The following is a 14107-nucleotide window of genomic DNA, read 5'->3' as shown; positions in this document are numbered from 1 at the left end:
ATCTTAACAGCTAAATTCAAGCTACAGTTCGCTGAAAACATACTCCCAATAAGGGACGCAGGGTTGTATTGTTAGGAAAAATGCAAATTACAGTACTTTTAAAATGTTTGATTTTGAGATGGTGTTTTGCAAATAATCTAAACTATGTGTCTAGAATTTTAATTAATTTATACTATTTTAAGTTTTTTAAATAACCTAACAGTACAGTAGCTCTTTTCTTCACTGGCATCCCACCTCCATCAGAGTGTGGAAGTCAGCAATATGAATATCATGGGAGGTTCTTAGACATGAACAGAATTTTGTTACAAGAAATTCAATATTTATATACTCGCCTGATGGTTTTATACATACCCATCCTTATCTTTATACACATGCCACTCTCCTCCTCAACGACTTATTTTGTCATGATGATAAGAAATGGTTTTAACTTTAAGACTTAAATAACAAGGAACCTCTGGCAGTCTCAGCTGCATTTCTTGCCATTGACTACTAATGTTTGTCTTTACTTTTCTAATGGCATGTGTCTTTTAAAGAAAGAAAATGGGATTTTTAAATTATTATTTATTATTAAATATCTATAAACGGAGATGTAGAGAAGCAATATGAACTTCAGGTGAGTATAGAAATACCATTTTTAATTAAAATTCTGCTTTTTCATTTACTGTATTTTTTTCAGGTAAAACTTGCTGCTGGCCCAGACTCTTGGACTGTATTCAGACGGTATAGAAGATTTAGAGAGCTTCATATGTATATGTGTCATAAATATGGACAGCCAGTAAGTAGTAATGAGAATGGTTTTATTATTTTTGCTTATTGTCCTTTTTATCCATTCACTTTGGCTTATCTCGCTTTGTTGTCTAACTTCGTAAAATTTGCTTTGAGGTCAAATGTTTTGGACAAGTCCTATAAGACTTAGTGGTCTTCATAAGGTTATATATTTCTCTGTTTTGTATTTTCATTTAGCTATAATTCTTATTCAGAGATGTAATGCTCTAGGTTTTTTAATCATTAACATTTGGAATCAAAGTTTATATATATTAGTGAAGTGATTAAGCTATCTTTGTTTAATAATATGTCTAAACTTGATAAAAAAAACTCAGTATTTAGCTCTCGAATTTAGTTTTTTAAAATCTATTGAATTTAGAATTACTATAAATGATTTAGGTCAATTTCACTTTGTTTACCCCCTCAGAATTTTTATTTTAATGATACAAATAATTATCATAAGTACAGTAAATAGGAGGTATTGGTAAGTCTTATTAATGTAGTAATTAAAACTTGGTTTGACCTCACCATTAAGGATTGATAAAATTGTACTGCAAATGATATGTAAGTAAAATGAATTTAATGAATATAACATGATACATTTTTCATGTCACAGTCAGGGAAAATGGAAATAAGGAAGATGTAAGTAATTAGGGAAAATGGAAATAAGGAAGATGTAAGTAATTAGGGAAAATGGAAATAAGGAAGATGTAAGTAATTAGGGAAAATGGAAATAAGGAAGATGTAAGTAATTACTATAAATATAATCTATAAATATGGTGGTGTGAGATATATATGTCCAGTTTACTTGAAAGTAAATTTACAAGTGATTTGGAGATTAGAGAAAGATTAAGTGATAGATATCTTTTTTGATATTTCAAATATTGTTGTAAAAACAATCTGGAGCCTTATTAGCAAATGATATTTGAGATGATTCCGATTAAATTTTAGATCTATTCAGTCTAAAATTTTAATAAATTATGCTTTTAAAATTTTTGTTGACCTGTCTCTCTCCTCTTTTGGCTGACTCCCACACACTGATGAAGGTAAGACCCTCCATCAGTGTTTGGGAGTCAGCAATATGAACATCAGGTGAGGGTCACAGAAATAAATAGAAGAAGAATAGGAAAGTCTCAGTAGGCTACTTATCATGAACTGCAATATTGTCTCATTACTTTACTGGGGGCATGCATCTTGTAAAAGGAAGGAAAATGGGAAAATATTTGATAAAATTTTTGGGGTAAACTGATAAAATGAGCTTCTGGAGAAGAATTAATATCAACCTCAGGTTAATATAGAAATGAAAAATTCATAATTAAAATTCTGATCCTGATCCTGATTTTAGACTCCATTTTTATTTTACATATGTGCTAAATTATCAGCCAAGGGTTTTAGAGTACTTTTAAGATTCATGGGAGATGAATCGTGATAGATTAATTTAGTGATTTACTGAGTGCTTATTAGTGATTTAATCTTATAATTTATAAGAGTAAGATAATGGGAGGTTAAATGATTCTCTTTTAATTCTAAAAGTAAATACAGGATAAGGAATAGATTTTTTTGCTATTTTCTATATACCTCAGCAGAATGAGAACCATCTGCTGTGTTTTCATTATAATAAAATTTGTAGAATTTTTCTTGAATTTCAGAGCCTTATTTATGTACCATACTGCAATAATTTACAGTTTAGTGTTATTTATTAAAAAACTGAATTAGCTTATCTTATATTTCTCTCATTTTAATAGGTTGATGAACTATATTTTCCTCCTCGGAGATTATTTGGAAACTTTACGGAACGAGTTGTTGCCGAACGCCGTGGCCAGCTTGAGGTATGACTCTTGTTCTTCTTTCTTGCTTTTACCTTTTTCTCTTAGGAAGAGAAATTTTTTTTTATTTATATATTCATCAGCCGATACTAGTCCACTGCAGAACAAAGACCTTAGACATATCCTTCACTTGTGTCTGTTTGTGGTCTTTCTATGCCAGTCCACAACTGCAAGCTTTCCTAGTTTCTCAATCCACCATCTTTTCGTCCTTTCCCTGCTTTTTTTTTACAATCTTTAAGGACCCCTTCTATTATTCTTAATGTCCATCTATTATCTGTTATTCTCATTAGATGTCCTGCCCATGTCCATTTCTTTTTCGAACTTGTTAGAATATCCTTTACATTAGTTTACTCTCGTGTTCATGTTGCTCTTTTTGTGTCTCGTAGTGTTATTTTCATTATTCTTTTCATAGCTCATTAAGTTGTAACTAGCTTAATTTTATTCTAAGGCTTTAGTAAGGGAGTATGGTGGGAAGATTATATTACAGATGAAGAACTGGTGGAGGATGTGGTGTTAAGAACCTGGGACACTACTAACACATAGATTAAGATTCATTTGGGTATGTGATCAGATATGAAGAGAAACAGTTGGTAAATATACAGCAGGTATGTACGACAAAGTAGCAGCACAAAGACCTAAAGGAAAGCCCAGGAAATCATGGGGAAAAGGGGTAGATGAAGGCATAGACTTAATGGGAGTGTAGAAAGTCAAAATTACAGGACAGAAGAGAGCAAAGAGAACTGGTTATATGTCTAACCTGTAAAGGGAAAAGCCACCATGAAACATTATGATGATCATGTCTAATGAGGCACTCCTAAACGTGTGGCCTCTATGTTCTTGATAGTAGATATCTTCCTCTTCAAGAAGTGGAGACTGGGATTGTTCCTCTCAACCATCAAGTGTTACTGGTCTTCCCTCCCTTAGTTTGAGATGAAGAAAGGCCTGGAATGTAGGGAATATTAGAGACCTGCTGAAGCAGTTTGGCCGGACCTGTTTGCAGACCACAAAAAAAGAACCTCCTAGCTTGGATCAAGCTTTAGTTCTGAACATCATTTAGCAACTTTCCAAGTCTCTCCACAACACTTCTATCCTGGATCCCAAGAGTAAGATGCTGTTCTTTCTGGCCTTGGCCTTTTCAAAGAGGCAGTATGACTCAATTAAAGGGGGCAAAATCATTTCTTTGGCAAACAAAATATGGAATTGTCAGCCATTCCTTGGACTGCAATATGGAGATCACAATAACATTCTCCCCATTTTACCTAGGAAATTGGACTAACAAATTTGTAGTGGTTGGAGTGAGCTCATCTTATAATTCTTCTTAACCCTTTAAATACCTCTATGCCAGGTATTTCTTTACTCCTTTCAGCCCTGTGATGTAATCTATGTCCAGTATTCTTTGATTTCCTATTATATAATTTAATAAGACTTACAGTATACTAAATATGCAAAATTGATTTAACTGGAAAGTAAATTTATTTAGCGATGTAATAAGAATTTCTAATTCTTAGGGAAAATATTTGTTGTGGCAAACCAAGTTAGGTAAAACATCCCAAAAAATGGACCTGGGGCTAGGTGAAAAATCTATGTAGAGGTGGTTACTGAAAGAGTGCAATCTACTTTTTACTATACAGTATGGCATTTTCAAATAGTTCATGATCAACTTTAACCCCTTTGTGGCAAAAAACTGAGCTTCTGAAACTCAGCCTCATGATAAATACCAGCCATTGCCTTTTTTTTCTGCCTGCTCCATTAGACAGTAAAACCCCACTGGCCGTTAAAACCTGAGTGTTTCTTGATGGAGGGTGGTTGTTTCCTTAGCTAACATTGCTCTCATACGCTCGATCTCAGTGGCTGCTATTTAGACAACTTATAATTAATGGGTTTTTGTATTGAATGAGCAATTATTTTGAAATAAGGTACATTTTGACCCTTTCTGATGTGACTGGAGATGGTTTCATTATGGAAAAAGGTAACATTGATTAATGGGTTTGCATATTGAAACCTTAATTTTTTCTAAAACTGCTTTTTCTTTCTCTCTCTGGGATAATTTGTTCTTTTTTATTTTATATTAATATGTCCCTTTTATATAATTTATTTGCATTCTAGAATCGATTGATTTCTTAGCCTCAGTAACTGGTATGACCAAAATACTTGAAGTGTTTTGATTTACATAGAAACATGTTATAAAAATCAGGGGCATCCCATTTTATTGTTTATAAAATCAGGGGCATCCCATTTTCATAAGCAGATTAACAAGACCACATACATTTTAATCCAGAAAAGCTAATACAGTATTGTGACCCAAGTGCTTGCTGTGTCTAGAATAAGTAATGCCATGAATAAATTTAAATTTAACTGTATTGCTTTCGAGCCATAATAGAATGATTTTTATATTTTTGTAGTGTAGACCATCTGCTACCTTTCTTTATCATCTGTCTATTATGATGCAAACAATAATACAGGGTTTTTGGTTTACAAGGAAATACTAGCCAAATGTTAGAATTAGAATGTGTAGCATTTGTCTATCTTAGCATAAAATTTATTGTACTGTATTTCAGTGTACACATACTGCCTTTGTGTAACATTTGTCCTTTGTGCAAAATCCTAGGGACAAGTTCCTAATTTGCAAATTAAATATTATTGGTAATGAGCTGTTGAAATTTGAGTTTATATCAGGTTAGTTTATTATTTATATTATCATCTTCATGTGCATCTCCTACTACTTGTCTGGATTATTCAGTCCTGGGGTTTAAATATGTTGAGATTGCTTTCATTGCAAAATGAAAGAATGAGGTTACTCTTGTGATTTTTCATTTCATATTGTAGTTTTAATAATTTGAAACCATTAAAGTTTGGTTCTTAGTGGATAATAATATAAGGTCAGTGTTACAATTAAATTTCAATGAATTACTTTTCTTTTAAAAATTTAATTTTTTTAGTCATAGGATTTATAAAATTAAAATTTCATTGCTGAAATTGTGCAAAATAGAATTTCATCTTTGCAATGGGCTTTTTTGGTAAACAATGTTTTTTTTGTTTTTTATTATGAACATATTCTTTAATCCATCAAATGAGATATCAATGTGAGCAAGTTATGGGATTAAGCATTAGAAATCCAACACCCTGTGGTGGGGTCATTAGGAAAGGGTGAAATGGAAATATTTGAACATCTAACAGTATAGGCAGATGCAAGATAACTTTTGCACCAATTTTTTTTTTTAATCATGCTTATAGGTTATGCAGTCATTGTACATTTGATCATTATATTGCAGATATATCTTCAACAACTCATAGTTCTGTGCAGTGAACTGGAAGATTCTCCTTTATGTGGAGCACCACCTTCTCGTTCTACCTTAGCCCATTTCTCGCCCTTCTTCCAAAGAGGAGTCTTTGAAAGCTCTAGGCACACAACTAGCTAACCTATATATTGTCTATAGCTTGTTTTTATGGTTTAGTTGCTTTCGTTGAATCTACTATAGTGAGAGTCCTGTAAGTAAATAATTTATTTTTTTAGATGAATGATCACACTGTACTACCAAATTGCATTTTATTGACTGTGAGATTACCATGTTTATTGAGATGGTCATAATAGCTATATATAATCTTTTAACTGTTCCATTGTACATTATAAAGGTCATTATAAAAGTAGTAATATATGTAGCTTATCTGTAGCATCCATTAATAAATAACCAACTTTTAATATAAAAGGTGTTTCCTTTAGAAATTATTAATCTTGATTCAGTGGGTGATATCATCCTAAGTACCAAAATGGTCTTTATTATTTTAGCCTTAACTTTCTTTTTGGTTAGAATTTGCATAAATTCCCTTCTCACTCTTCTGATTTTTGCACCTGCTGGGTGAATTCTCATCAGGTTTTGATATCCATACCCTTTAAAATAAATTTCTTAGCTTTAAGGATTTTCCTCTTGCGATCTAATAAACCATTAGCGTTAAATTTATTGCTCTCCATTCTCATACAGAAGTATTATATATAGTATGTTTAACTCCTCTAATAAAGATTTTTCTTATTGAAAAGCAGTGAACGAAAGGAAATTATAGTTTACATTGCCTGTTGATAATGTAGGAAATGCCATTTTAAATCCTAATTGTGTGTATCTGAAAATCCCTTAGTTTCCAATGGTTAAACAGGGCTACCATTCCAGTATTAGCACTATCTTCCCTGTTATGGTAAGTTCAGGAAATAAACATTAGTTATGTATTTAGCAAATTTTAGAAATTGTTTTTTATTTAGATCTAATTACTTCTAAGTGCTTTCCAGCTCAAAGGAACTAAAACAAACCAAAATCCATCACTCACACAGTTCACATTGTGATCTTTAGTCTGACAGACAAAGGAGCAGTAACCCCCACTCTCACATTATGTGCCACCTGGATCCTCAAGTAGCCATCAAACTCCTGTCTTGCTTTTTGGTGTCTGCAGAACTTATAACAGCTGAGAAAATCTCAGAATTTTTTCTGTTGTGTGTTGTATATGTATTGGCGAAGGTATGTCAGTAACTTTTCCCTTAATAGATCCTTTTGCAGTTTACTTCTACAGATCCCAGATGTCAGTTGAGCGAGAATAATTTTAGTCTGAAGTTGAATAATTGTGTCACACCAACAGATGCAGTTTATAGTTTCTTTACTTCTATTGAAATCATTGCAAAGTACCTCTGCGTGTTCCTTGGCATTGGGAGATATAACATTTTCCCTGATAATTTTACTGATAAAGTGAGTTTTCCTTTGGTAGAAAGATGATGATAAGATTTAGATTATGGTGCTATTTTTGAAATGTTGGGTGCTACCAATCTTTTAATCCTGGTGCACCTGCTGCCTATACAGCTCTTGATCCACATTCCCTTAATGATGTGAGGAGCTTGTCTTCAGAAACAAGGTGTTATGGCATGCTAGATTCCAATTGTATTTAATGCCGTATTGTGGTTAAAAGATTCATCCTCAATTTACTTGAAAATTTTTAAGTATAAGCTCAAAAGTTTTGATTATGGTGGCAGTTAAGCCCTTAACATTTCAGTTTTTAATATTGTTGGCACCTCAATTGAAACTTATAGACTGGCAGAGTTTCCTACAGAACAGCTACAAATTCGTTGGTTTTGCCCGCACGGGCTAAATTGATGAAACCTTTGATTGAAGCTAGCCAGACACTTATTTTATATACTGTAGTTCTGTACTTTGATAATTTGGTGGTAGATGCCATTTTTCTACTATAAAACAAGAGTTTGCAGGACATCTTGCACTCAAGTAGACTATGAGGTAAAGTTCTAACTAGTTTTGTTAAGTTAGATCTTCATTAGTTATTGTATCATAGAATGCTTAGGTAATATAAATACTGTAGGAACATTGACATTTAACTTTTTTTTTAATATTTGAATAATAAAATTTATTCATATACTCACCTGATGTTCATATGGTTATGTTCTTGAAGCTTGACATACATTGATGCTATGGGTAGACGCACCTGTCATTTTCAGTCTCGAAGTTGAAACTTATTCAATATCCTATTCTCTTTGACTTCATTACTCAAAGAGGAGGAGGGTGGGCATAAATGTAAATATCAGGTGAGCTCTTCTCAATGACTGCTCGTTCTCCTTCCTCTGGGGTAGAACGAGTACGAGTGGCGTCCGTGTGACTCCGGGAGAACCTTACGTGTCTGAAGGCTTCATTGTTTTCCCTAGAGAAACAGCACCGGCTGCCACCATACAGGAGCCTTTCTGAAGAAGTTCGTCTTTTGTGGCCTACCTTGGGGCTCACGGGTTCTCCGTGCAAGGAAAGGTTACAAGAAGTCTTGTGGTTAGGCACGTGAATGGAGTACACATCCTCCCTAAGGGTTAAATTATCCCCTCGAGACTCCGAAGGGCAACCCAAAGTCTTACGCCAGCTCAACCGTTTTTGCCTTCGCTTCTGCTTACCCCAATGTTCGCTCTGCTTCGGCGGCTGGGCGTGTGCAGTTGGGGACAAGTACTCCTTGGAGTTATTTGTCGGTGGATCCCTTCGGGGGGAGATCCGAGAGTCAAGCTTTGGCCATGTCCCAAAGGCAGTTTAAGGAATCAATCTTTTGGCTTGGTTCAACCAGCCGGAGGAGACGAAGTGAGCTGTCTGAAGGTCTGCCTCCAGGTGTCAAGCAACCTTACCTTCTGAGGGAGAGTAGGTCTTTCCCAGGATCTTCCCTTACGAGGGAAAGGTCTCCTGCACCAACTTCTGTTCTGCAAGCTTCTCGAGTTTTGCTGTCAGAGGCTAAAGGGGTTGATTATCCCTCCCACATGCAGGAGAGACAGCCTTCTCCTGAGTGGTCTACCCCCCCCAAATAAGTTTGAAGGGCATTGGATTTGTCCATGCCCTACTCTAGCCCATCAGAGCACAGCTTTTCTGAGCTGGACGATGATGGTGAGAGGCAATTGCATGCAATCCCCTCTCCCTCATTTTCATGTCCATAGAGCTATGTGAGGATAAGCTCTCACGAGCTTGGTCCCCTAGTTTCTCCTCATAAGGAGAAACATGATTTACTGTCTGCACGTAAGCACGTAGCAACCGCCTGTTCTCCCTATCCTGTATGGGAAAGGAAAATAATGTGCCTTTCTCCTACCATAGAAATGTTGAGTAGGAGAGTTTCTCTCCTAGATGCGTTAGCAAGCGGGAGCGCTGACAAACTTTCGCCTTATGAGTCTTGCAGTGTTGCGTTCTCTATCATTTACCAAGATGGAAGGGTGAACTTCAGTTGGAAAAAAGCAAGCGCTTGATTGCAAAGTGCATTGCTTTCAGCAAGTTTCTTCATCAAGACATGCACGCGCTATTCGCTTTGCTCTTCACAGTGAGTTTCTTCATCTAAAAGCACACACGTTAAGCATGCACCATCACTACACGCTTTGTTCCTTCTAGCAAGTCTATTCATCTAGAAGTGCACGCACTAACACTTAGTCCTGAGCAAAGGCGAGCACTACCTCATCAACATGTGCTACCTCATCAATGTGCACTGTGTGCACAGGTAGAATTGGACTTACCTGTCCAAATTGATAACTCGCAAGTAGCGCTATCAGTACTCGCCTCACCAACGCTCGTCATTTATGAAATCTATTCTGTGGGAGGAACTGCTCGTTCCCTCACAATAGAGATTAGATTTTCCCTCTCATGTCGATCCCATTAGACAAGTGGACAGCGCTTACTTCTGCCGGGAAGACGATCACAGACTGGGGCGAGAGCTACCATCTTCTTGCACCTTCCTTTCGATGCATCTCCCCCTAAACTAAGGAAGCAAGCGCAAGGGCTTTGAAACGGGCGGTTTCAGAACCACCAGCAGTTCCCCCAAAATTCCTTCACCAAGCACTCCTCTCATCCCACTAGAATCCTCCCTAGGGAATGAAGGCCCATCTGACCCTAGACACAGTAGTGATGCTAGGCAACCTCCTTCCAACCCTCAGGTTTCTTCCAGGTATAAAGAATGCCTAAAAACCAAGGCTCCTCCTGAACAAGACCCGGTCTGGGAGAGGCTAGGATTGATTCCGATCGTTTGAGTACGGATTCATGTCTCCTTCCACCTAGAGAATAGAGCCGGCTAGAACCCTCGTCCAAAGTGCCAAAGATTCCCCCTTCTGCCCCCTCCGAAAAAGGTGGCAGGAAAGGAGAGGAATTCTTTCTTTCTCGCAGGCTTCAATATCCGCCCAAGGGAAAGGAAAGAGATGAAAACGTTACCCAAGAATTGGTGTTCTATGGATGAACATCAATCTAGAGGGGGACGTTAGTTGATTGAAACATCTGCCTCTGTAAGACTGAGCATAGTGGTCTCCCTCCAAGGGGTCAGTGCTTGAGCAAAAGGAACTCGGAAGATGACCTCGACCTTCCCCGGGCTTTTATGGGTGCCAGCTCAGAGGAGGAAGTAATTTGACTCATTGAGAAAGTCTTTTAAGATTTTTGGTGATCAAACTATTCTGAAGAAGTGTTTTAATTCTTTATTGTACCTTGTTTTGAGTATTGTTCTCCTGTCTGGTTTTCAGCTTCTGATTCTCATCCTAATTTGTTGGACAGGAACTTGCGGTCTATTAAATTTTGTATTCCTGATCTAGATATTAATATATGGCACCATCGTTCAATTAGTTCATTATGCATGTTGCATAAGAATTTTTATAATTCTGACCATCTTTTACATTCAGATCTTTCCGGACAATTCCATCCTGTTTGCAATACTAGGCATGCAGTTAATTCTAATAGCCAGGCCTTCTCCATCTTGAGACTCAATACTACACAGTATTTTAGAAGTTTTATTCCAGCTGTGACCAAGTTGTGGAAGAATCTTCCCAATTGGGTAATTGAATCAGTGGAACTTCAAGATTTCAAACTTGCAGCAAATATTTTTATGTTGAACAGGCTGACATGAGTTTTTTTTAGTTTATATATGAAAAATCTGTTTTCATGTTAATGTTTCTAAAATATTTTATTTTAATTGTTCATTACTTCTCATATCTTTTATTTATTTCCTTTCCTCACTGGGCTATTTTTCCCTGTTGGAACCCTTGAGCTTTTAGCATCTTGCTTTTCCAACTAAGGTTGTAGCTTAGCTAGTAATAATAATAATAATAGATCTGAACATTCTGACGGAGCTACACTGGTGTCCAGAAGACCCAAGATATCACCCTTGCAGCAGCAGGATGCAGATCACCTCTATGCAAGTTCTCACCTGCATTATAAAGGTGAATAATCTAGGGGAGCCAGATCAGGTCCTGGCAAAGGGAAAGAATATGGTCCTGGACTTCTGCATATGTCCAGCAGAAGAAGTACTATGAGATGGTAGAGAACAAACCGTCTCCTCTACCATTAGACTCAGTAATCTTATCTTTGACCGACAAGTTGGCAACTCTACCTGTACATTTCTCTACGGGTGACCCTGCAAACATGGAGATGGCTGCAAGGTATTCCTTGCAAGCTTCTTCATGGCTGGATTTCCGGTTAGAGACAGTAGGCTTCCTCGTTAAGAACAAGGATCTCTCCACCCCTCAGAGGAAGGAATCACTGCTAGCATTCCTCCTCTCGGGAGCCAGGACTCTCGAGTTCTTGACAGAGAACGTTGTTAACCAATGGGTCAACTGGGTTTTGAGACGTCACGATGCGGTGGTCTGAAGATTCCAGAGGCAAGTCCTGAAGAGAGAAGCAATGAGGCGCCCCTTAGATTGCTCTTCACTGTTCCACGTGGAGGACATCAAGGCTGTCGCTGACAGATAGAGGAAGACAAGTCAAGACTCCCTCCTCCATAGGGTGATCACCTCACGCTTACACTCAATGGTACCTCCATTGCAGAGATCTTCTACAGCCGACGTTCAGGGGTTGAAGAACTTCCTGGTAAAAAAAATCCGCTCACATGCAAGCCCACGGACAGCCCTTTCGAGCTAGGGGCAAAGGAGGTAGGAGGAACAGACGAGGGTATTTCCACTAGGGAGGGCATTCCCCAACCAGTCCACCAGTAGGGAGATGCATGAAGCATGAATGGCAAAGGTGGATGTTCCACGGAGGTGACCCTTGGGGGTTTTTGTTTTAAGAGAGTGGTACATTGTCCCTTTCACAAACTAGCTCCCTCCTCTGACCCTACATCCAACGATGTTGAATTCCTACGCGAGGGGATCCATGTAGGAACAGGCCCTGGTCGAAAAGGCTTCTGGGGGCTGGAGACCAGCCATCGACCTCTCAACACTGAATGGGGTTGTATGTCAGACTCCGGTCAAGATGGAGACGGCCCAAACGGTCAGACCCAAGGACTTCATGATATCAATAGACCTCAAAGACCTGTACTTCTAGATCCCCATTCATTCATCCTCAGGGAAGTGCTTGATTTTCTTTTTTTTGGAGGAAAGATATCACAAATTTTAAGTAATTTGTATTTTTCCTAACAGTACTTACCTCGAACTACTTTCTTAGGAGTATCTGGGATCTCCTCCCATCCGACCAGAGTTTTGTGTAGTTTACCCTATTCCCGTTTTCTATGAGGGGTAACCTCAGGCGGAGGGATACGCGCCCTGAGGCTAACCCCGGGTCAGAGAGCATGCTTGCTCAGGTCTCGACCTCCAGTAAGTTCTTGGCAGCTTAGGTTTCTAAGAAGTCCAGTAAGGCACTCTGGGAAGGAAGGGTGGGCCATTACCCGAAAGTAGTTCGAGGTAAGTACTGTTAGGAAAAATACAAATTACTTAAAATTTGTGATTTGTTCCAACACGAAGTACTTACCACGAAGTACTTACCTCGAACTACTTTCTTAGGAGACTTATACTTTAGGAGGTGGGAGTGGCCTTCCAGACCTAGAGACCGTGCTGAAGCATATCCAAGGAACCTAGATAGGAGGCTAGGTTCTGTTGACCCCAATAAACACGAGAAAAAGGTAAAACTACACAAAAACCTTATGTTAGTGTCTAAGTAACTCACCTCTCCAAGAAATCCTTGGAGACATGACATTCCAATGACAGTGTATCTTGTAGCCGACTCAGGGGGCGAGCGGAAACAGGGGAAGGAAGAACAAGGGGGTTAAGAAACGAACCTGTGTCTCTTAGACTTACTACCCGCGGTTATCACTGAGGCTATACCTTTAAATCGTTTGGAGCGCGGAAATGACGGTACCTATCGAGAACTCGTCCAGGGACCTCCTCGAATAGTCTTTCAAGTAGTGAGCTGTGAAGGTTGATTGGTTAGCCTAGGTGCCTGCTCTCAGGATCTGGCCCACTGCCATATTCTTCTCGAATGCCAACGATGTACTTAGGCCCCTAATGTCGTGGGGTCTGGGTTTGCCCGGCAGGTGGAATTCCTGCGCTATTGTAGGCTCTAATAATCACCTGCCGCAACCAGAAGGAGATAGTGTTTTTCGAGACTGGCTTCTTCACTGGGCCTGTTGGAAACAAAAAGACTTTTGATCTCGGGTCGAAGTCTGGCTGTCCTCTCTAAGTATTTCCTTATTGCCCTGACCGGGCACAGCCGCAAGTCCCTTGAGTTGTCCGACCGAGGGATTGCTGGCACTGAGAAGCTTTCAAACCTGGGATCCCACACGGCTGGATTCTGGGTCTTTGCTACGAAGGATGGCACGAACCTGAAGGTAGCTTCTCGCCAACCCTTCGAGTGTGAGACCTCGTAAGACAGTCCATGAATCTCCCCTACTCGTTTTGCTGAGGCCAACGCCAGCAGAAAAACTGTTTTGAGGGTGAGGTCCTTGTCCATGATGTCTTTTAGGGGTTCGAAGGGCGGTTCTGACAACATCTTCAGGACTCTGGCCACGTCCCACTGTGGCACCCTAACGGCTTGAGGGGGGCACGACTGCTCGAAGCTCTTGATGAGCATCGAGATGTGTCTAGAGGCACCCAGGTCGATGCCCTTTAGGAGGAAGACTTGGCCCAGCGCAGCCCGGACCCCTTTGATGGCCGGGATGGACATGTTAACCACGTCCCTGAGATAGACCAGGAAGTCCGCTATCTCTGGGATAGAGGCCCTCAGTGGTTTGATATTCTTAGAGACGCACCATTTAGTAAAAGTGGCCCA

General features: G+C 38.8%; 1 protein-coding gene across 1 annotated transcript in view; it reads left to right on the top strand.

Moving 5' to 3' along the window:
• Klp98A (kinesin-like protein 98A) overlaps nucleotides 1-6247 on the top strand; it is a 100512-nt gene extending 94265 nt beyond the window's left edge. Inside the window, exons 21-23 of the mRNA XM_068346637.1 lie at nucleotides 677-775; nucleotides 2511-2594; nucleotides 5864-6247. Of these exons, the coding sequence (XP_068202738.1) occupies nucleotides 677-775; nucleotides 2511-2594; nucleotides 5864-6010 (330 nt within the window). The 3' untranslated portion in view covers nucleotides 6011-6247. The remainder of the gene's footprint in view (nucleotides 1-676; nucleotides 776-2510; nucleotides 2595-5863) is intronic.
• The last annotated feature ends 7860 nt before the right edge of the window (nucleotides 6248-14107 follow it).

This window comes from Palaemon carinicauda, chromosome 22 (genome assembly GCF_036898095.1).
Source record: "Palaemon carinicauda isolate YSFRI2023 chromosome 22, ASM3689809v2, whole genome shotgun sequence".
Taxonomy (NCBI): Eukaryota; Metazoa; Arthropoda; class Malacostraca; order Decapoda; family Palaemonidae; genus Palaemon; species Palaemon carinicauda.
This window is presented reverse-complemented; position numbering and strand designations above follow the sequence as displayed.